General features: G+C 35.7%; 1 protein-coding gene across 4 annotated transcripts in view; it reads left to right on the forward strand.

Moving 5' to 3' along the window:
- The window catches only part of TOX (thymocyte selection associated high mobility group box), a 370,938-nt gene that overhangs the window by 299,933 nt on the left and 46,689 nt on the right, over positions 1–24,316 (forward strand). For 3 of the 4 annotated variants that reach the window (XM_078153395.1, XM_021005919.2, XM_078153396.1), the window contains one exon: positions 9,514–9,792. The exons of the other annotated variant lie outside the window; for it this stretch is intronic. In XM_078153395.1, coding sequence (XP_078009521.1) covers positions 9,514–9,792 — 279 coding nt within the window. The remainder of the gene's footprint in view (positions 1–9,513; positions 9,793–24,316) is intronic. 4 annotated transcript variants of the gene reach the window in all.

Consider the following 24,316-nt stretch of genomic DNA (forward strand, 5'->3'; position numbering starts at 1 on the left):
TTTACAAAGAAAAGCAATTCTGACAAAGCTGAAAAAGAGAGTTGTCTAAAAGGACCAATGTGAATTCACTGAGAACTCATTGACTACTTTCCGTTTTTAAAAGACATATATAGAATAAGGAAGCAAGTGTGGATAATGAATGGTAGATGTAAAAGTATGGTATGGTTCTGTAATTATAGAATTGGATGCATTAAAACTTACAATAAGTTTATATTATCAGTGATCTTTCAGAGATCATGGTTAATAGAAGAGGTAAATAGACTCTGCTAAACCCTCTTGTGTCCTCTACTCTTTGTATACTTTCAAGATCTTGCCAAAAGGGTCTGAACTTCTCATTCTTGCACCTTCTCTCTATATATTCTCTGCTCCTTGGAGCAGAGTCCAGAATGTAAACTTCTTGTACACCACGAATTACTCCTGTCCCTGTCTAGCAGAATTCTTACATAGTTCTCATAGCCAGGAAGGTGCTTGCCAGTTATATCTTAACTTAAAGCCTCTTCTCCATCTTCCACATGTGACCTTGAAGTGGAGTATATGTGTTGAGAACATGAGTGCGTGTTCTATGGTGGAATTTTGAGGTGTGTGTTTAGAAGTGGGGTAATCTTGCCCCGTGGGAACTTCCTCTGCGAGAGGCCCATTGCCCCAATCTTCAATCAAGTGAATGTATTACCTGTATCATTTTTCGTGGTAAGAAGGCAGTTTCACCCAAAACATAGATCCTGGCAGGACAAGCAAAGTCACATCTAGGGTCACTTGGGTTCTCTAGTTCATCCCTACTGCTATACTCACAATCTTGTTCTACCTTCCTAAATGTGTGCGTCTCTCAGCCTATCCTATGGGTTCCATCAGCGATAAAGATCTATTGGAATTCCTCCTGCTACCCAGCAAGAGAAAATCAATCTTTTCTCTTCTTTTGTTGTTGTCATTGTGTGTCTCTGTGTTTGGCTATTGTTTCTTGGTATTATTTTGTTGTTTGGTGTTTTGGCTGGAGCTATCGTTTTGTTTGTTATGCCTTTGTTTTTGTTTTTGTTGTTGCTGCTACTGTTGTTATTTTTGTTTTTGTTGCTATTGTTGCTCTACCTGAAGTTTCATAATCACAGAATCCTTGACTACATCTTTTAAACTTTGCTCTATTGTTTATGTTTGAGATGTAATCAATAAAAAAAAAATCGACTGACTTAATAATCACTAAATTACCACATTAGCTCTTCTAGGTTTCTCTCTCTCTCTCTCTCTCTCTCTCTCTCTCTCTCTCTCTCTCTCTCTCTCTCTCTCTCTCTCTATGTATGTATGTATGTATATGTATGTATGTGTATATATATGTATGTGTATATATATTGTAGAGGGGGATAATACTCATTTATAAAGAAATGAACCTCCCTCCAAAAAAAAAAAAAAACACTTCCAATGACTTTGGAAACAAGAAAGGCCATCCTATTAATGAGAGCTATTCAGTTGTGGAGTGGACAGGTTTAGAATCATAGCTTTCAAATGGGAAGACCTTATAGATGGTGTCTTCCAACTTCCTTGTTTACAGGGGATACTGAAGACTAGACAGTGAAAGTTCCCTGTCCAAGGTCACATAAGTGATAAGTGATAGAGATATGAATTAAACTAAAATCTGAAAACCAGTGCACTTTCAAATGTGCCAAGGTTGGAGGCTATTAAGCAGAGACCAAGTGTCTACATTTAGAGATAATCAAAAGAATGCTTTGCTTCTGATGAGGATTAAATTAGAGGACTTCTAAAATCCTTTCGACTTTGTGACAATACATTTCATTGTGGAAATGGATTCTTAACAGCAATAATTGTATGTCCTCCAAAGTTCTTCTAATGGTGTGAGGATCTGTGGAGCAGCATCCCTAACTTCTGGCTATGTTTTAGAAAAACCACATAGGAGAAGTAGCACAGGATCAGGAGGTAGGAGAAGGGCTTACACATAGCCACTGGTAGTAAAGGGAGCTTATTTTAGGTCCTTTACATGTTCCCTTAAATAACAATGAAAATACAGGGACTTCACATATAGAAGATTCAGTTTAAGAAGAACTGGATAAATGCATGGATGGGTGCATCATGGGTCATTAAAACAATATAGGAATGCTTGTTTCATAAAAGTACACTAGGTTGTGAGTGAGAAGTCCTGAATTTGAGTTCTAACTGTACAATTTGCTAGTAATGTGTGCTTCACAAATATTATTTCATTTGATCCTTACAACAATCCTGTTCTCCATTTTAAAGTAGCATTTTGCCAGTCTGGGATGTCATTTCCATCTTGTGAGTAGAGATGGGTACTTTAAATGGAGACACATTTGATTAAATGTCATCAGGAGAGAAGAAACATTAGCCAAGGGCAGAATTATGGTCTATCCTGCTCAGATATCCAGGTCTATCATGTCTCTGAAAAGAAGATCCAGAGTCAATCTATGGGTGTCCTTGTTGGCATCTTTTAAATAGAGCTTCAAATGGTTAGGGGGGGAAATGCTGATAAGAATGACTATATTTCATCTTTCTAAATCAGTTTACAATAATCTTTTTTTTTCATAATATAGGTCATGGAAATATTTTTATGATCATAGGGGCAAGTAGGTAGTTCAGTGGATAGAGTGCCAGGCCTACAGTCAAGAAGAGATGAGTTCAAATTCAGCCTCAAACACTGTGTGACCCTGAACAAGTCACTTAACTTTTATTTGCCTCAGTCTCAGCCACAAGGCTACAGATGGTAAAATATTATTCTAATCTGCAAGAAGTAGAAGAGACATAAATCTGCTAAGAAAGGCCAACTTAACTTTGATTCCTATTTTAAAAAACACAGAAAATATTGGATAGTTAGGGCAATCTAGAAAAAACCAATGATCACAAAAAGTGAGTATTACTTTACCAAGAAAATGCCATGCCAAACTAAGCATATTTTCTCTCTCTAAAATGACTGACTAGATGAGTACATCTAAAAATCCTATAGATAATAGTTTACCTATATTTAGTGAAACACTTGAGAGTTTCTTATTTTATTCTTTTAGACAAGATGGAGAGATGTGAGCTAGATTGTTGTATGATGGGTTGGACATGTAACTGATTGAATGACTAGACCCAAAAAATAATCCTTGATGTTTCAACAAGAAAGGAGGTCTCTGATGGAAAGCCTCAGTGATCCAGGCTTGGTTAGATTCTTTCATATTTTTATCCATGATTTTGATGAAGACATAGAGGGCATGCTTTTTTGAAAAATGCCTTCATACTTAGAAGATGAGAGATATTTGGATAGAAATAGTTCATCAAAAGGTTCTGTGGATTTCAGTAAACTGCAATGTGAATTAACAGTGTGATGTGTGGTGGCTAAAACATTAATGCAATTTTAGGCTACATTAAATACATGGTGTCCAGGATCAGAAGGAGTACAGCCGCAATATAATCTGTCTTTGTTAGATCAAATCTGGAGATTTTTCTTTTGTTCAGTTATGGAAGTCATACTTTAAGAAGAATATTGATTAGCTTGTGAATTTCCAAGGAATGGCTTCAAATTCATGTAACAGGAAGATCAATTGAAAGGACTGGAGATAGTTGGCTTAGAAAAGACTAAGGGAGGACATGACAGCTGTCTTTGTGGATTTCAATCATCTATTACCAAGCATTGAGTACTGGAGATACCACCATAAAAAATAATAATAATAATAAAACAATACCTACTTGCAAAGTGCTCAGATTCTAATGGGCTGACATGTGGACAAGTTCTTAGTTTGGCTCTTTGTGACATGCTGGTACTGGAGTCAGGAAGACCTGAACCCAAATCTGGACTCAGACACTAGCTGTGTGACCTTGGGCAAGTCATTTAACCTGTTTTCCTCCATCTCCTCATCTGTAAAATGAGGGTAATAATAGCACCTACCTCACAGAGTTGTTGTGGGGATCAAATGAAGTAATGTTTGTAAAGCACTTAGCAAAGTGCCTGGCAAAGTGTAGGGACCGTATAAATGTTTATTATCATTATCATATATTATTATTTTTACTATTATTATTGTTAACTAGAAGTAATGCACAAAAGTTGTGGAGAGGCAAATTTAGGCCTGATGATGGGGGAAAATCCTAAGAATTAAAGCTATCCAAAAGTGAAATCAGCTGCCACAGGAAATAGTGGATTGCCCCTTCGCTTGAGATTTTCAAACAAAAACTGAACCACTTCTCAGGTATGTTGAGAGGGAATTCTTAATCAAACATTGGTTAGACTATATCACCACTAAAGATCCTTCTAACTATGGCATTCTATTATTCTACAAATTATATTTCTGTTATCAATCGATATTTAGCACAGCACCTGGCAATAGAAAGTTGTTAATAGATGCTTGTTGACTGAGTGACAATTAATCAATCATAGACAGGCATTTATTAAGCACCTACTACTATTTGGTAGGCATTATGGCAGGCTACATATGTATATATCTCTATCTATCTATCTATCTGTCTGTCTATATATATATATATATATATATATATATATACACATATACATACATGAACATAAAGTGAATAAATATGAATAAACAAAGTTTAGGAGGGAGGGCAATACCAATCCCTTATGAAAGGCAATCATTTTTGTGTTTTAAATTAGATGTTATACAACCATTGAATCAATGTTGGCTTTCAATAAAATATAATGTGTTTCCTTTTATACAATTTGTATTTTGTAGGAAGTACCTAAGTTTAGTCAATATCTCACGATAATAACATTAATTGTCAATGTTTAATGTTTCCCATCCAAGATAACAAATGATGCTTTCAGAATAAAAATGTGAGCAGAACTTATATTAATGAAGTTACTCATTATTACCACACTAGCCAGTGTTTGGTGTTGTTGCCCAGTGCAGACGCATGCATGTGTGCATGCATGGCAATGATCTACCATCAGCATGATTGAAGACATGGATAGGGGGCAGCTAGGTGGCACAGTGTATAGAGCACCAGCCCTGGAGTCAGGAGGACCTGAGTCCACATCCAGCCTCAGATACTTGACACTTACCAGCTGTGTGACCCTGGGCAAGTCACATAACCCCATTTCCTAGCCAAAAAAAAAGACATGGATACATATTTTAATATGCACTTCTTACACTGTACACATATTAAAAGATACTCCTTGGTTTGTTGGTATAATTTGCTGCTGTTTGCAGAGCCTGGCATGTTAGACCTAAGATCAGACTTTTTTTAAAAGCACATTACCCTTGATTTCTGCACTGACCTTATACATAACTACTTAAGCAGCTTTTTCTTTTATTTAGCCCTTCAGAACTCTTGGCAAAAAAATGTAAGCTTCTAACCCTAAATATAAAATAAACATAAAATACCTGATCAATTTGACTCAATTCAACAAATCAACAAATGTCTTTAAAATATTTTATTGATATCTTCTGTTTTCATATCACTATTATTTCTAAATATATCCTTCCTTCCACTGGGAAACAAATAATGAAAAAGAATGAAGAATCAATACAGCAAAACTGACCAGCACGTTAAATAAGCCTGTCAATTTATGTAGCATGCAGCACCATTACCTCTGCAAGAGAGCTACATTTTCTCATGTCTTCTCCAAAGCCAAGTTTGGTCTTTAGAATTCAGCTTCCTTTTTTGTCCCTTTGACGTTATTCTTTCCATTTATCTTGTCACAGTTATTGTATGTATTGTTTTCTGGGATCTGTTTATTTCACTGTGCATTAGTTCATATAAGTCCTCCCATGCTTCTCTAAATTCTTCATATTAACCTTTTCTTATGGTAAAGTAATATTCTATTATATTCATATACTATGATTTGTTTAGCCATTGCCAATCATTAGGCTTTTACTTTCACAAAAGTTATTAAGTGCTAATCCTGTGCCAAGAACAATTCTACATGCCAGGGATACAAAAATGAGGCAGTTTCTGTTCTCAAGGAGGAATCAAGGATATACTGTGAAGGTCAGTTAAGTCCCCACATAGGAAGTGCCCCTTGAGCTGAGTATTGAAAGGAGGCTTCCAAGGGCAGAGGAGAAGGGAGAGCATTCCAGATGTGGTGGACAACCTATATGTAGGTATAGATGGAGATTGATTGTCACATACAGGGAATTTGAAGTAGGCTAATTTGCCTAGAACTTGAAGTTTGTGAGAGGAAGCAATATGTCATCAGCCTGGAAAAGCAGAGTAGAATCAGACTGTGAAGATCATTAAATACCAAACTAAGGAGTTGTATTTTAAACCAAAGTCAGTAGTCAGTCATATGAAGCTTCATAAGTTGGATTCACATGGTAAGATTTATGCTGTAGGGTAGGGAAAAAACAGAAAGCAAAAGGGAAACGTAGAATCCATTGACATTCTTCCATCCAAGACTTTCATCTTTTTTCCAAGAAGCTATGGGAGTCCAGAAGACCTGGGCTCACTTCCTCCTTTTGACACATACTGGCTATGTGACTTCTTGCTATCCCAAACAGATCTCTAAGACTAAATAGCAGAATAGTTATTGATCTGCATTATAGAAATCATTGTCATTCCTCAATAAGAGTTTTGTTTGCCAGTGATTCAAATTACCAGTTCCTCCCTCCCCATACCTAAAAGAATATAATTATTCATGAAGATATATCGTAAATGTGTACATGTATATGTGTCAATATACATTTGTGGGGTTTTTAAAAATCATTTCTATGGCTTTATTGGTATAGGGATCTCCCAGTATGGAAACATGTGTGTATACATGAGCATGCATATGTTTTGTATATAGATAACTGTTTGAACCTGTGATTTCATCAGTGATGTTACTCTTTATGTGAAAACTTCCTCCACCAATACAGATCAGTAATTCTTCTATTACTTACAGACTTTGAGTGTTTCCTGGGCAAGTTACTTAACTGAGTACCCCAGTAGTTAATACCTTAGAGAATTAGGCAACTCTCTAAATTCAAGGCTAGGTTCAGGAACAGGCACAGCTCTGCACTGATAAAGGAAGCTCCTTACTTATAGTAATGAAATCAGAAGTTGAGTAAATATGTATATCACACATATTATATACGAATACAAACACATACCAAAGTGACTGTCCTCAAAGCCATGAAGGCCAAGATGCAAGTCATATTTCTGACACATATTGTCTATGTGACCCTAATGAGTCAGTCAGCAAACATTTACTAAGTTCTTACTATGTGCCAAGTACTTTACTAAGCACAGGGATACAAATGTAGCTGGAATATAGAGTTCATAGAGGGGAGAAAAGTATAAGAAATGGAAAGGCAAGAAGGGGCCAGATTATGAAGGCTTTAATGCCACAGCAAACTTTACATTTGTTTCTGAAAATAACAAGGAGTCACTAGAGTTTATTGAGTAGAAAGGTAACATGGTCAGAATTAAACTTTTAAAATAATCCGTTTGGCCACTGAGTAGATGATACATTGGAGTGGCAGAGACTTGAGGCAAGTGGGGGGGAGGGGGGTTGCAGCTAGAAAGCTATTGAAATAGTCAAGGTAAGAGGTGATACAGGGTCTATAGTAGGGCTGTAGCTGTGTAAGTGGAGAAAAAGGGGAACATACAAAATATGTTGTAAAAGCATGAGCATCAAAATTTAGTAATAGAATGGATATGTGGATTGAAGAGAGTAGAGAGTGAAGAGCTGAGGATGATACTGAACTTGAGATCTTGGGTGACTACAAGAATGTTGGTAATATGGAAGGCAAGTCATTAAAACTTACAATGACCTAAGCAATTCTCTAAGATTCTAAGACACAAAGAAAATGTTGACCTGCATTGGTAGAGGGAATTTCCTCACCTAGGAGTTTCCTTTACTAATGAAAATACAGGTCCAGCCCATATACACACAGGCCTGTGTGTATGAATATATGGTACAATTATAATCCATATGCATATAAACATACATATATAGATATTTTGAGCATGCATGTATATACATATATAATGGATCCATTCTCTGTTAAAGAAAGATAACTGAGGTATAAAACAAAAGCTCATTTGTAAGAAGAGAATACTTCACAGAAGAGTAGATCCATGTGTTACAGTTTGAAACATGGAAAAAAGATGTTTAGATTATGGGAGAAAGTTGATTTCATGCCTAGAAAGCAGTTTCTATAGAGCCTAGAAAAGGGAGAAAAAAAGATTGAAAAGGAGAACAAAAGAAGGGGACAGGGAGGGATATATTGTAAAGAATAAAATTAGTTTTACTTCATCTGAGCTAGGTAACAGGCTAGGATGATAAGTTAGATAAGTGTTTAATGGAATCAACCGGATTGACATAAAGAAACTTTACAGTGAAGAATTTAGCTGTGAAACTGACAGCAGTAGACAGCCATTCCAGGCCCTCAGTTTCTACACGGAGTTTAAAATGGGCCTAACCAGTTCAAGGAAATAACCTACATAGTATGGATAAAAGAGTTATAATCAAAATGCATGGTGTTGTATATAATTAATTATTTGCCACCGTGTTTTTATGATACAGCAGCATTTATAGACAGATAATTACTGTCAAATTCAAACTCACCATGTAAAATTTAATAACTACATCAATTATGTTTTTCAATTGAAACAGGTCACTTAAACCTTCAAACCTCTTTGTACCCATTTTTGTGCTTTCTCCTGTTTTCATCCCCATCCTTTTATCCTTCCTTCCCTTGTACATGCTTTTAAAACCACACCAGCAAGAGAAACTGAGCTGCCTCCATCAGCACCTCAAAATGTTCTCCATTGTGGAGAGTCTGAGGATACTGGAGGAACAGAAGTGAAATCCTCCATCCCCCTCCTGTACTGTACATCTGACCTCTGAATAAGTTAAGAGCTTCATCCTCCAATGCTTTTAATTCTAATCCTTGCAGAGTCTGAATTCATTGCTTGAATTAAAAGAGTAGGTCTCATTAATACTAAAAAGCAGTGACCCAAATAGCACAATGGACTAATATGGTGACTTTGTGACTTTAAAGCTTTATTTTCAAATCTGACTGTTCAATCCAATCACTTCAATAGTCAATTAATTGATCAGTCAACCTAAGGCTATAAGTATTATGAATCTAGATGTTATTACATCATATGGGCCAGTTCTAGCCTATATAGAATTCAGTCAAGCACCATACTATATTCAGTAGTCTGCTAAACCCTATCTGAAATGAGCAAGGAATGATAAATACAGTTTAATGAATTGATGTGTCTGCTGTAATAGCTAATAATTGTTTAATTTTGTCAAGTGCTCTCATAAGCATCAATATTTTGAAACATACACCATGCCAAACTATTAGTGATATGTGCTTACATTTCGTTAACATGGAAAGAATATAAAATTTAATTAATCAGATTATGAGTAGCAGAATGTAACTGTTCACTTATGAAATGCCTTTTTTGGTTGTCACTTAAAACCTTTTTGCTGATTTAAACTCTCAGGATTATTTTACACTAAGAATAATGTATAGATCAGCAGGGCCTTCAGCAGTCTCAGAAAGGAAAACACTCTTTGCTAAAAACATGTTTGTGGAAAATTATTCCTTTCCAATTTTCCTTTTGTAGATGCAAGATATACAGAGTACAGAAGGAGCTCAATATAGTTCCCACCCTCAGATGGCAGCCATGAGACCAAGGGTTCAGCCTGCAGATATTAGGCAGCCAGCAATGATACAGCATGGTCAGCTGACTACCATTAACCAATCACAGCTCAGTGCACAGCTTGGTTTGAATATGGCGGGAAACAGTGTTCCCCATAACTCACCATCTCCACCTGGAAGCAAGTCTGCAACTCCTTCGCCATCCAGTTCAGTCCATGAAGATGAAGGGGATGATACCACTAAGGTATGGTGAGACTGTTTCTTAGGAGCTACCGAATAAGATAGTCATTTGCAAGTTTTACTTTCTTGTCATCCTGCCTAAATTGTGGTAGGCAAAAGTTGTGAGTGAAAGTGGGAGCCACAGCAAGTGGCATGAGAGAGCACATACTGAAATGATAAACAGTTTGCTTCTCCAAAACTGCTTTGCAGTCTCCAATTAATCCTTTAAACAAAAAAAAAAGGATTTTAATACTAAAATAAATTCCATACATAAAGACTCTTAAGATTTGCAGAAGGGATAATGATGAAAAGTTACCTTTCTAGGAAACAATTTTTTTTAACCAGAAAAATAATATGTTGCTTTTTTAAAAAAATATATCATAAGAATGCTTACAAAATAAATATTGAATTTTGTAGCAGGAATCACAAATTACCATATTCAAAAGAGACTTAAGAGATCATCCAATCCAATCCCTACTTAAATAAGAAATCCCATTCAACCTATACCTAACAAGGGGCCATCCAGAATCGACTATCTCAGGAGGCAGCTACTTCCACCTTTAGATAGCTCTTCTGATTCAAAAGGTTTTCCTGACAAGGCCAAAAATACATCTCCTGCAACCTCCATTTATTGCTTCTAATATCTATTCTCTTGGGCCAAACAGAATATATTTAATCCCTCTTCCAGGTGGCAACCCTTCAAATGCTTGAACATATTAATCACACCCAGCACCCAAATTTTCACTTCTTAAGGCTAAACATTGTTAATTCCTTCCGACAGTTCTCATTGTGCATGATCTTGTGGCCCTTTACCATCCTGGTTGCCCTCCTTTGGAAATCCCAAATTATCAAGGCCCTTCCTAAAATAGAATTCCCAGAACTTGACATAATATTCAAGCTACAGTATAACTGTCCTCCCTATGGACACTATGCTCCTCTTAATTTAAGCTAAAATCACATTGGCTTTCTGGATTGCCATATGCACTCATCTATCCTGTCATCTTCAGCTTGTAGTCCACTAAAAGCCCCAGATCTTTTTTCAGGCAAACTATCTTGTGCTTTTGAAGTTGATTGTTTTTTGAAGTATAAGACTATAAATTTCATCTTGTTATTTTTGATCCAATATTCTACCCTATTATGATTGGGTTTCTTTTTTTTTTTTTGGAGGGGTGATAGATTTTTAACTTTGTCATTCAATGAGTTCACTACCCCAGCTTAGCATCATGGGAAGCTTTGATAAGCATGCTGTTTTTACTTTTAATCACTGATAAAATTGTTTTCAAAAAACACAGCAACAAACACAGATCTGAAGGACATTCAACTGGGCCCTTCTTACAAACTAATATTGGACTATTAATGGCCCGTCTTTATTCAGACATTCAACCAATCTAGATACATCTAATGGTCTACTGTCATCTATCCCATATTTCTCCATCAAAAGCCACATGAAGGACTTCATCAAATGCTTGGCAAAATTCTTGTTTCCTAGAAAGTCATGTCTTAAGCTCTTCACAGTCTCCCTCCAACCTATCTTTGTATACTGATTTCACATTATTTCGCCTTATATAATTTATGCTCTAGACAAACTGGTCTACTTGCTCTTTCCTATAGAAGACACTCATATTCTGGCTCCATGGCTCTGTACAGGCCAGCTTCTGCCAGGAATGTTCTCCCACTTCACTTACCTCTGCCTCTTTTTAAAAAAAGAATTTATTTAGTGTTTTATTTTTCCCCAGTTACATGTAAAAACAGTTTTGAACATTTGTTTTTAAACTTTGAGTTCTAAATTCTTTCCCTTCCTCCCTCCCCACAGCCCCTCACTGAGAAGGCAAGCAATTTGATATAGATTATACATGTGGTCATGCAAAACATTTCCTTTTTGGTCATGTTATGAGAGAAAACATAGACACCCCCCCCCAAAAAAAAAGCCTCAAGAAAAATAAAGTTTAAAAAGTATGCTTCAATCTATATTCAGACACCATCAGTTCCTTCTCTGGGAATGGATAGCATTTTTCATCATAAGTCCTTCAGCATTGTCTTGGATCATTGTATTGCTGAGAATAACTGTCATTCACAGCTGATCATCTTATAACATTGCTGTTACTTTGTACACAGTACATTTAACTTTGCATCAACTCATGTAAGTCTTTCTAGGTTTTTCTGAGAGCATCCTACTCATCATTTTTTATAGCACAATAGTAATCCATCATAATCACATACCACAATTTGTCTAGCCTTTCCCCAATTGATGAGCATCCCCTCAATTTCCAATTCTTTGCCACCAGAAAAGAGCTGCTATATTTTTGCACATATAGATTCTTTTTTTCTTGTTTTTATCTCTTTTGGGATACAGAGGTAATAGTGGTATTGATAGGTCAAAGGGTATCCATGGTTTTATAGCCCTTCGAAATTGCTCTACATCATGGTTGAATCAGTTCACAGCTCCACCAACAATGCATTAATGTTTCATTTTTCCCACATCCTCTCCAACATTTGTCATTTACCTTTTCTGTCCTATTGGCCAATCTAATAGGTATGAGGTAGTACCTCAGAGTTGTTTTAATTTGTATTTCTCCAACAAGTCATGAATTAGAGCATTTATTCATATGGCTATAGATAGCTTTGATTACTTCATCTAAAAACTGCTCATATCTTTTGATCATTTATCAATTGGGGAATAGCTCCTATTTTTATAAATTTGACTCAGTTCTCTATATGTTTGAGAAATGAGACCTTTATCAGAGAAACTTGCTTCAAAATTGTTTTCACATTATTGCTAAATGTATTTCCTCCCATCCTATCCCCCCATTTATTCTGTTCTCTCTCTCCCTTCACCCTGTCCTCGGAAGTATTTTGCTTCTGACTACTCCCTCCCCCAATCTGCCTTCCCTTCTATCAAACCCTCTCCCTCCCCCCATTTCTCTTATCTCTTTCCCCTCATACTTTCCTATAGGGTAAGATAGATTTCTAGTACCCAATTGAGTGTGTATGTTATTCTTCTTTGAGCCAATTCTGATGAGAGTAAGATTCATTCACTCCCCCTCACCTCCCCCTTCTTCCCTTCCACTATAAAAGCTTTTTTCTTGCCCTTTTATGTAAGATAATTTACCCCATTCTACTTTTCCCTTTCTTTTTCTTCCAGTACATTCCTCTCTCTCGCCTCTAAATTTATTTTTATATGTCATCCCTTCATATTCAACTCACACTTGTGCCCTCTGATTATATATATACTCCTTCTAACTGCCCTAAGAATGAGAAAATTCTTATGGGATGCAAATATCATTTTCCCATATAAGAATGTAAACAATTTAACTTTATTAGGTGCTTTATGATTTCCCTTTCCTGTTTACCTTTTTATGCTTCTCTTGAGTCTTATATTTGAAAGCCAAATTTCCTATTCAGCTCTGGTCTTTTCATCAAGAATGCGTGAAAGTCCTCTGTTTCACTAAATATCCATTTTTTTCCCCTGAAGGATTTTATTCAGTTTTGCTGGGTACATGATTCTTGGTTGTAATCCTAGCTCCTTTGCCCTCCAGAATATCATATTCCAAGCCCACTGATCCTTCAATGTAGTATCTGCTAGATCTTGTGTTATTCTGAGTGTGGCTCCACAATGACTGAATTGTTTGTTTCTGGCTGCTTGCAATATCTTCTCCATGACATGGGAGCTCTGGGATTTGACCATAATATTCATTTGAGGATTTCTTTAAGGAGGTGATTGGTGGATTCTTTCAATTTCTGGTTTATCCTCTGGTTCTAGAATATTGATGATTTCTTGAAAGATGATGTCTAGACTCTTTTTTTTTTAATCATGGCTTTCAGGTAGTCCAATAATTTTTAAATTATCTCTTCTGGATCTATTTTGCAGGTCAGTTGTTTTTCCAATGAGATATTTCACATTGTCTTCTAATTTTTATTCTTTTGGTTTTATTTTATGGTTTCCTTATTTTGCATAAAGTCATTAGCTTCCATTTGTGCCATTCTAATTTTTAAGGAATTATTTTCTTCAACAAACCTTTGTACATCCTTTTCCACTTGGCCAATTCTCCTTTTTAGAGAATTTTTTTCTTCAGTGAATTTTTGTACTTCTTTTTCCATTTGGCCAATTCTGTTTTGTAAGGCATTCTTTTCCTCATTGGCTTTTTGTGCCTCCTTTACCACTTGGCCTATTTTCTTCAGTATTTTTCTTGTATCTCCTTTGCCAAGCTGTTGACTCATTTTTCATGATTTTCTTGCATCACTCTATTTTACCAATTTTTCCCCTACCTCTATTATTTTATTTTCAAAATCTTTTTTGAGTTTTTCCATGGCCTGAGACCAATTAACATATTTCTCAGAGGTTTTGGATGTAGGAGTTTTGACTTTGTTGTCTTCTTCTAAGTGTGTGTTTTGATCTTCCTTGTCACCATAGTAACTTTCTATGGTTAGAGTTTTTTTTTTGTTTGCTTATTTTTCTTACCTATTTCTTGACTTTCAAGTCTTTGTTAAAGTAGGGCTTTGCTTCCAGGATGGAAGGTTCACTGTCCTAAGCTTCACGGATTTTGTGCGGCTGTTCAGAGATACTTCTAGGGACCTGTAACTTTTCAGTACTTCCAAAGTGGTATGATCTAAGGAGAGGTGTGTTTACTACTCTCCTGGCCTGTGCTTTGGTCTGTGAGCAATCACAAGCACTCATCCTTCCCTGGAACTGTGATGAGGATCCCTACTCCACTGTAGCCACAAGCTGTGGTCTGCTAGTGCTCCTCTTTGCCCTGGGACCGCCACCCAAAACTGTGACCCAGATATGAGTATGGATAAAACTACAGAGACCTGCTTCAGTGCTAACAAAGAGACCCCTATAATCTCCTGACCAGTTGTTTGACTGTGAGCTGAGAGCTCTGGAAGCAGCTACTGCTATTGCTGATTCAGTAATTCCCAAGGCCTGCTCCTGGTTTGCTGGGGCTGAGTCTGTGCTAGAGCAGCCTGCACTGGACTATGCTCCACTCTCACCTAGGCGCAACAGATCTTTCCTGCTGACCTTCTAAGTTGCCTTTGGTTGGAAAATTATTTCACCCCTTCCTTTTCTGGGTCTTGCTGCTCCAGGAATTGTTTTATGGCATTATTTAAAGGTGTTCAAAGGGCTTTTGGGGAGAACTCAGGTGAGTCGCTGCCTTTCCTCCACCATCTTGGTTCTACTACTCTATCCCCTCTGCCTCTTGGAATGCCAAGTTCAATTTCACTGTCCCTTTCTGTAGGCGGTCTTTCTGGATCTCTCCAGTTGTCAGTGCTTTTTCTGTCCCTCTGTAAACATTTTAGATTTACTTTGTATATGTGTTTTTGCATATTTGCATACTTACTGTTTCCTTCAATAAAATGCAAATTCCTTGAGCTCAAGGATTATTTCCTTGTTATCTTCGTATCCTCCATTCCTATCTTGGATTAATAAACACTTGGTTTTTTTAATATGAATATAACTGAATTCTCTAATTCCTCTAATCTACTCTTCTTATAACCCTGTCTTTAAAGGAAATCAGGCTGTCTGGAATAACCTGTTCTTGGTTAAGCCATGTTAGCACCTTCTGACCATAGCTTCCTTTTTCCAAATATTTACTAACCACTTCTTGTTGGTTATTTCTTGATATTTTAGAATTTTCCAGAAATTGGTCAAGCCACAATATTGTAAATTGAAAATTCTGCTCTTCTCCATTTTTTGAAAGTAAGAATAGAGGCAGCTAGGTGGCACAGTGGATAAAAAACCCACCTTGGAGTCAGGATGACCTGAGTTCAAACCCAACCTCAGACATTTGACACTTACTAGCTGTATGACACTGGGCAAGTCACTTAACTCTCATTGCCTCACCAAAAAGCCAAAAAAAAAAAAAGAAAAGAAAGTAAGAATAATATTTTCACTTTCATTCAGACTTCTAGAAAATCAAAGACAATTCTAGCATAATCAACATTATGGTATGCTGTTTTATTTCATAGTGCAGAAAATACCCCATAAAATCTTCCCCAACCAATCTCATTTCTCAATACCTTCACAAATACTCTATTACCAAAACCAGTCACAAAGTTTCCAAATCCTGCTGTAATATCATTCTACTTGACGTTGTGTTTTCATGAAACCATTTAATGAGATTCAGTGATAGCAGACCTATATGTTTGTAGACATTTCTAGCTCTTCTAGGAGAGTGCACTTAATAAGTGCTCTTTTGAATGACTAGTATTTTGATATCCATGGTACACTTTCTTTGATAGTCAGTTCTCCAATTGTTTTAACATTGAGGAAGAGATAAAAATAATAGAGGTAAATGTAAAGTATAAGAAAATTTTAGACATATGGCTTTAGAATATAACCTTAAAGTGTGCAATCAAACATAAAGAAGAAAACTCCACCCTCTCATAATTTCTCTTTTTTTCTTGGTGAGGCAATTGGGGTTAAGTGACTTGCCCAGGGTCACACAGCTAGCAAGTGTCATGTGTCTGAGGCCAAATTTGAACTCAGGTCCTCCTGACTCCAGGGCTGGTGCTCTATCCACTGCACCACCTAGTTGCCCACCTTCCACAATTTCTGATTTCTTCCCTGTTGCCACTAAGATAGTATATAGATTAGAATGGAAGAGTTCATCATGGATAATACACAAAACAAAAAATCTGATATTTGGGGATACTGACAATCCAAAATCTTAAATTATGGATTCAGTATCTTGAGATTATTAAGCAGTTAGAAATTCTGATGGCATCTCTCCATCAAATGTGCACTAGAGCCAAAATGAAACCCAAAAGCATCTTTTCCTTACAATAATGTCAAAGAGCTGATTTCCCATGGATAATTCACATCCCCTTACAAAATAGCTTTATTGAAAAATATTGCCTTTACCTTTGCAAACGTGGCTATGATTTGTTTTGCTTGTCTCCTTGTTAGCACAAGGAAGGGTTATGATGGGGGCCCAGAGATAAAGGGAGAAGAAATAAGAGTTATGTTGGAAGTGAAAGTGATGGAACCAAACAAAAAAGTATAAATAAACCATTCACAAAGAAAAAAAGATGCAAGAATCATATTGTGATATTATAATAATAATCTCTTTAAAGACCAATTTATGCATTTCTGTTAGGTTTTTAATCTTTACCCTTACTTTTGGTGAAGTTGTACATATTTAAATAACTCTAAATCAGAAAAGCATTATTCTTTTACTAGTAGATTTGTCCATTCTCCTCTACTAGTATAAGCATGCATTTGCATATTCTTTTTCTCCACTGACATTCCCTTTAGTCTGATCAAGCCTGTGTAGTTTTCTGTGTCTTGTTTCAATTCTCAGTTAAATTCATGCTTCCATCCCATTTGTAGATTAAGTTTTTCACCTCTTTTCCCTGCTTAAAATTCACCAGCCCAGGTCTTTGCAAAAAAACACATAGGCATTCTGCTGGTAAAACCAGGATTCTTTCTTTAATAGGTAACTGAGATTGATATATGTTACTGTATTATAACCACTTCAGTTCCAGATGTAATTTAAATCACCAGTTAGGACTTGGCCATGAAGTGCATTGAAGAGAGACGCCAAGGCTGTAAACTTTGCCTTTCCTCATGATAATTTTTCTTCTTCTTGAGAAGTTATACATTTTAAGTAAATGATTACTTTTGAAAGTTCTCAACTGATCTAGATGGATAATTATATACAAAAAAAATCTGTCTTTAAGGAAAAAAGAGATTGTTTTCCCAAAATGGGCACTGTGTACGTAAAATAAATATCACTTTCCAAAATAGTACCTTTCTGATTGTTATGGAGCTGTCTCAGTAGCCTTAGGTCATACACTGGATGTATTTTCAGGCATCATTACAGAAAAGCATATGGATTAAACAAAAGTAAGCCTGTGCACTAAATGCTTATTTTTAAAATCATATAATTCAGTGCTCATAATGCAACTGATGCTTTAGGAAACTGAAATGTTGCCGGCATTGGAAGCCTGTTCATTTGGCAATGCCTTGCCTTTTATCAATTGCCAGGCTAAGGATCTTTAAAATCCCTGTGCTTCTGTTCTTTAATAGGGCCTTACCATTTATACAAAGAAGCTTGTTCAAGGGATGTAGAGGACAGAAAATTAAATTTTCTAAACTATGTGTATATAGCAAGGCAGCATGAAATAGTAGATAGAGAGCTAATGTCAGAATCAAGAAGACCATTTTCCAAGGTCTGCCTTTGACACATACTAGATGTTAGTTACTTAACCTCTCAGCAGCCCAGCCAACTCTCTCTCAAATGAAGTACTTCAAATGAAGTACAGGACAGTTGCCAGTCCGGAGCAGTCGAGGCAACATCCTCTCCAGGAATTGCCCCTATACAAATGAAATCACAGATACAAACCAAAAACCAACCAAACAAATAAAAAACTGAAGATATATCTGACTTTTTAATCAGCCACCCACATATCTGCTCCTTTGAATTTAAAGGTACATATAATCTTTGATTCATGCTTAAGAGTTGGGGTCTGATTTAGAGTCTGTGGAGTAGTCAGTAGAACACTAGGTTTGGAGTGAGGAAAACCTGACTTCCAATCCCATCTCATATACTTACTAGGTCTGTGACCTAGGCAAGTCACTTAATGTCTCTAAGGCCTCAGAATCCTCAACTGTAAAATGAAGGGTTGGATTCAGTGACCTCTAAGGTCCCTTTCAGCTCTAAATCTATGATCCTACATTTAAAAATAAAAAAATCTCTGTACATTACCTAATTTCTCTAATATAGGGCACAACTATACCAATTCTTCTTGAGACTTATACATTGAGAATATAGTAATGAAGAAGTGGGCACTTGGGGAAATATCCTTTAAAGAGAGGCAAATACCTTAATCAACCAATTGATCATACATTTATTAAGAGTCCTACTATGTGCCAGGTACTTTTCTAGATGCTAGAGTTTCAAAAGCATCACCACACACACTCCCAAAAAACAAAATAAACCTTGCTCTTAAGGAACTTAAATTATCATTTTAAAGTTTGTTTTATTATATACTAGAATATTGTCAACAACCATGAATATTTTCACACACAAAGAAGCCCCGACAATGGGGATTGTACTTGGAATTTTGAATACATAACATACAGCTTTTTCTTTTTATTATGTCTTAACTTCACTGTGGTTATACCAACATTGCCATGCTTGGATGTGCCCTTATAATTGAGACTTGCTTTGTTATTCCTCTAGTTTAAAAAGTTTTCATTAATGTTCTTTTCTTTTTTTCTCTTTGCTTTGTTTTTTGTATCCACCACTTCCCCCCCCACCTCAGCTAAATTAAAGCCCTCCCTTGTAACAAATGTATATTTTAGCAAAAAACAAATTTATATTGTAAGATTGTACCTGGAAATGTAGGTCTCCTTCTGTACCTACAGTATATTTCCTCTCTACCAAGAGGTAAGAAATATATTTCATGATCAGTCTTCTTTTTTTCTCTTTTTATTTTTTTCTTTCTTTTTATTTTTAAATTTTTATTTTATTCTGAACTTATGAAATAAAATAGTCATTTCCATAACATAGTAGAATAGAAAAAAGATAATAGTACATGAAACTGCAAATCTATTATGTACAACTTGATATTCCTTTTAAATATGTAATAAAGTTATTACATAACTTTCTTTTTTCCCTTTTTTTTCTCCCCGCACCCCACCCTAGAGATAGCTACCATTAGATGCAATATGTGTGTGTGTGTGTGTGTACTATTCTATGTATTTTCCAGTTCTTTCCCCCCACAAAGAGAGCTGCTATAAATATTTTAGAACACACACGTTCTTTTCCTTTTCCCTAATCATCTTTGGAAATAGTAGGCCAGAGCTCTATTCACTGCGCCACCTAGCTGCCCAAAGTTATCCATTTTACACCTCACACTGCTATCTCTTGTTTATTTATAAATTGTTCACCTATTCATAAGTCTGATAGGTAATATATTCCATGTTCTTCAAATTTTCCTCTTTGTATCATGGTCATGGATCCATTTTCATCTTATCTTGGTAAATGGTATTAGATATTAGTCTATGCTCAATTTCTGCTAGACTGTCTTCCAGTTTTCCCAATAATTTTTACCAAATAATGAATGATTATCCCCAAAATTTAAGTCTTTCCACATGTCAAATACAAGATTACTGTATTTATTTGCTGCTGTAAATTGTATGTCTACTCTATCCCACTGATCTACCTTTCTGTTTCTTGGCTAGTACCAGATAGTTTTGATAATTACAGATTTATAACATGTTTAAGATCCGGTAGTGCTAAACTTCTTCCCATATTTTTATTAGTTCTTTTGACATTCTTGACTTTTTGTTCTTCCAAATAAATTTTATTGTTGTTTTTCCTAATTCAGTAAATTAAAAAAATCAAGTAATTTAATTGGGATGGTATTGAATATGTAAATTAGTTTAGATAAAATTGTCATTTTTATTATATTGGCCCTGACTACTGATTAACAATTAATCAATATTTTTCCAATTATTTAAATCTGATTTCATTTGTATGAAAAATTTTTTTGTAATTGTGTTCATGTAGTTTCTAGGTTTGTTTTGGTAGGTATACTCCCAGTGATTTTATGCAGTCTAGGATTATTTTAAATGGGGTATCTCTTACTATCTGTTCTTGCAGGGTTTTGTTTGATATATAGGAATGGTGTCATCATGAGTCTTCTAGAGGTAACAGTAGTTCACTGCACCAATCAGAGTTCTTAATTCTTTCAAAGTCCTTTTCCTTTACAATTTTATGGTCATTTCAATAAAAATTTCTCCTACTTCTGCTTACTTCACTCTGCATCAGTTTATAAGGAGTCATCTCAGGTTTCTTTGAATTTTTAGGGCATATAATATTCCATTACATTCTTAGGCTATAATTTTTTTCAGTCATTCCTCAATTGATGTATACCCCCTTTGTTTCCAATTCTTTACCACAAAAGATGGTGATAAATGTGTGTATATGTGTATGTACATGCATGTAGATGCATTTTTATGTATACATGTATGTGTATCTATCTATCTATCTATCTATCTATCTATATCCATATATGTATTTTTTCTCCCTCTCTCTTTAGCCTCTTTGGTATGTATTTTTATTAGTGGTATTGCTGGTCAAAGGGCATACACAGCTTAGTGACTTTTGGGGTATAGTTCTAAATGATTTTCTGGAGCAGTTGGGTCACTGTATGGCTCCAAGACCTTGCATTCTTAAAGGAGAATTATATCAATATACACAAACTGATTCTTGTAAATATTTCATGAAATTACCTCAAGGCAGTAGTAAAGTCACTTTTTCTCTGATATTTTTAATACTTCACTTTTGGCAAAGCATTTATCTTTAATATTTCCTCTTTCCTTATGCCTCAACAGTTAAATTAGTGTGAATGTTTATATAATTCAAAAAAATTTATTGAGAGCCTACTCCATGTCACACATTGTACCTGGGGTGCAGAGAATTTAAAGACAAAAAAAGGAAACTGTCTCTGCCTTCAAGGTGTTTACTTTCTGTGCAGGGAGGAGGAGAGATATAAACAGATAAGCAATTAGGAAATATAAAACAATTAGGAGGAGTACTAATTACTAGGAAAATAGGAAAGATTTAACTAAAAAACAACTGCAGTATGTTAAGACTGAGCCTACAACAGAAACTGGTGGAAAACTTTTTTTTTCCACATTGGTTGAATCCAGTTACCCAAATCCTTGGTAAATGTTTCCAGAAGCCACAAATCAAAATTCTTCTAGACTGCTTTCTTCCCAAGGACTTTATGTTTTTAGACATGGCCTAAATACCATGTATATACTCACTTCTCAAATTAGTGAAAGCACAAAGAATGAAACTCCTATGCACAGTCTTCAGGCTTTTTGGCAAACTGGCCCAAGATAATCTTGCTCCCTCACATGCAGAAGAACCTGGATCCCATGATTTTTTAAGTACATTTTTGTTTGCATAGGCAAATGAAGGGTTGCACAAAGATGTAAATAAGAAGTCATGGAGTCATAGACTTAGAGCTAGACCCCCTCATTTACACTTAAGGAAACTGAGGCCCAAAGAGATTAAGTGACTTCACAGGTTGTGAGTGTCAGAGACAGGAATTGAACCTAGGTTCTCTGATTTTATATACAGTGTGCTCTTTCTACTACATTCCATTCAGCTGCTATTTTTTCATGCAAATCGTCTAAGCAGTTCTTTCACCTGCCTACTTCAGTTGAAGAGTATAAGTCTCTGACTGCCTGCATTAAGGTCACCTGAACTTAGTGCTGAATTCTACTTTATAAAATCTAAGATATTTATCCATCAATTATTTTAATAACTTTGAAATATATACAAAACAGTGTCTTGGACTCTGTGTGAATTTTTTTTCTATAATTCATGTTTTTGCATAATGTGATAGCTATTCAGTGATTACAATAATAAACATGATTGAGAAAAAAAACACAAGCTTTCTGGATTCACCATAAGTTTAGTCTGATTTTCTGTGAATTTGTTCTCCAATACGATAAATAATATTTATCTCCCAAATTCTGAATATTCTCATATATTATCAATTTATGGATGGCATAAGGAAATAAAGGAACAATTTGAACAGTCAGTCCAAAGCATTTATTAGCAAAACCTTCACCAACAGAAACACCATAGTCGCCAAAGTGCTGTTCTAGGTCTTGTTTATGCAGTGGAGACTTTACAATATTTACTTTATATGATAAGACTTATAAGTAGAGTTTGATGTTGTTTGTTCAGCCTATTATGCAGATGGCGCTTGATTAAAATCTATTTTAAACTACAGTGATTACTGCAAGATAGTGTGCATAAAACCGCTCTCCTAGCTCCATTAAAGGCTTGAGTACGGCTGCCATTTATTTTAAATATGCTTATAGACATTTTCAACTTCTCCAGGGACATTTAGATACCAGTGAGGCACTTTCCTTGAGAGTCTTAACTCCTGGATGTTGTAGTCTTAAGATCTATTATCTGAGCAACACAGTAAGCACATGCTTTTTTAAAGTGAAAGATTATTGTTTTCTTGTGATAAATAAGTTAAATACATCACTATAATTAAGCAATAAGCCATGACAGGAGGTGGATTACTAAGAGCTAAGTACACCTCTAGGGATTTTGAGGAATAAATCTGTGCCTATCAGTAGATTACAAAAATGTATGCATTTGTGTTTGTATGCATGTGTGCATGATTCATAAGTAAAAATCATCTTCTATGCCTTTTGCTTTAATTAATGGTGACATCTCCATGGCTGATGAGAGTCAAAATTAAGGTCTCATCCTAGCCACTTTCCATGTTGTTAACATTAATTTTTTGTTGTTTCTATATAAAATTTTTGTCTCTGTTGGCTTGCCGTTCTAGGTCCTGGAAAGCATTGTGGAGAAGGACATTAGAACTGTTGGAGCTCTGTATTCTGGAGGGGAGGGGAAATTTCATATGCTTTCCTCTCTATTTTTAAGATCATTGTGACACAGCTTAAATTTGACTTCATAATTTCCCATCTTAAAACCCTGGCAAGATTAGAAATTTATGATTTGATATCGTGCTTAGAAATTCAAGCTTCTTTATAGACACAGACTCATTTGTTTCCATTCAATCACGTGGGCTTCAGAAGTTAGTGAAAGCTCAAAATGATTGTTCATTGACTGATTATGCATCCATTTAGCTAATTTCAGACAAACCATATCCATTCTTATTGTTCATCTCAAATAATACAAGGATCCAAAAACCAACTGTCATTCAAAAATATGACCAATAACTTGTCTATACAGTCATGCCAATCATCATTATGTTCCTTTAAAATATAACAGACACAATAATGAGCAACTTTATTTTTCACAGGACAGACCAGGCAAATCTCCCTGACTCTGAGATATGCAGCAAACACATTGCACAGCAGCAGATCATTATTACCTTCTCCACCATGCTGGAAAAATACCCCCCAAAAAGCCAGAAAATGGCCAGTTGCCTCATACTGACCTCATAGAGGCAATTAGACTTTATGGAAAACTCAGGATTCGAACACCCAAACCAGTTTTGGTTCTTGATGAGTTCTATTTCTTTTAGACTTCATTGCCTTTCCTACTTGATGAAAGAGGAAAATCAGACTTTAATGTTGGCTCATGTTCTTTAACTTGTGCCCTGTCCACTGGTTATAGATGTGGTATAAGGTACTTAGGTCTCTCCTTAAAAAACATGGAATGAATTTGCAATGATTTAAGAATGTAGCTTTTTCAACACAGTTAAATAGATATTTATGAAGTGCCTATGTTAGTAAGCACCGGGTGAGCTATTGCAGAGCTGGTCATGATATCTGTGATCATTTAATCCCATCTCTATTGGACTAAACAGGTAGACATCCAACTTCCTGTTAAAGACTGCCAGAGATAAGGAATCAGTTACCTCCTGAAGTTTCCCATCCTATTTTGTTGGGTCGTTCTTCCTCAGAGTAGAAATCTACTCCTTTTCAATTTCCACTCATTGCTTCTGTTCTGTATCCAAGATAAAGAAGAATAAGTGTGATTCATCTTTCACTTGCTAGTGACTGACTTTGACTTAAAGAAAGCTAGCTAGCATTGCTC

Source organism: Phascolarctos cinereus, unplaced genomic scaffold (assembly GCF_003287225.1).
Source record: "Phascolarctos cinereus isolate Bilbo 61053 unplaced genomic scaffold, phaCin_HiC Scaffold_4;HRSCAF=312, whole genome shotgun sequence".
Classification (NCBI taxonomy): Eukaryota; Metazoa; Chordata; class Mammalia; order Diprotodontia; family Phascolarctidae; genus Phascolarctos; species Phascolarctos cinereus.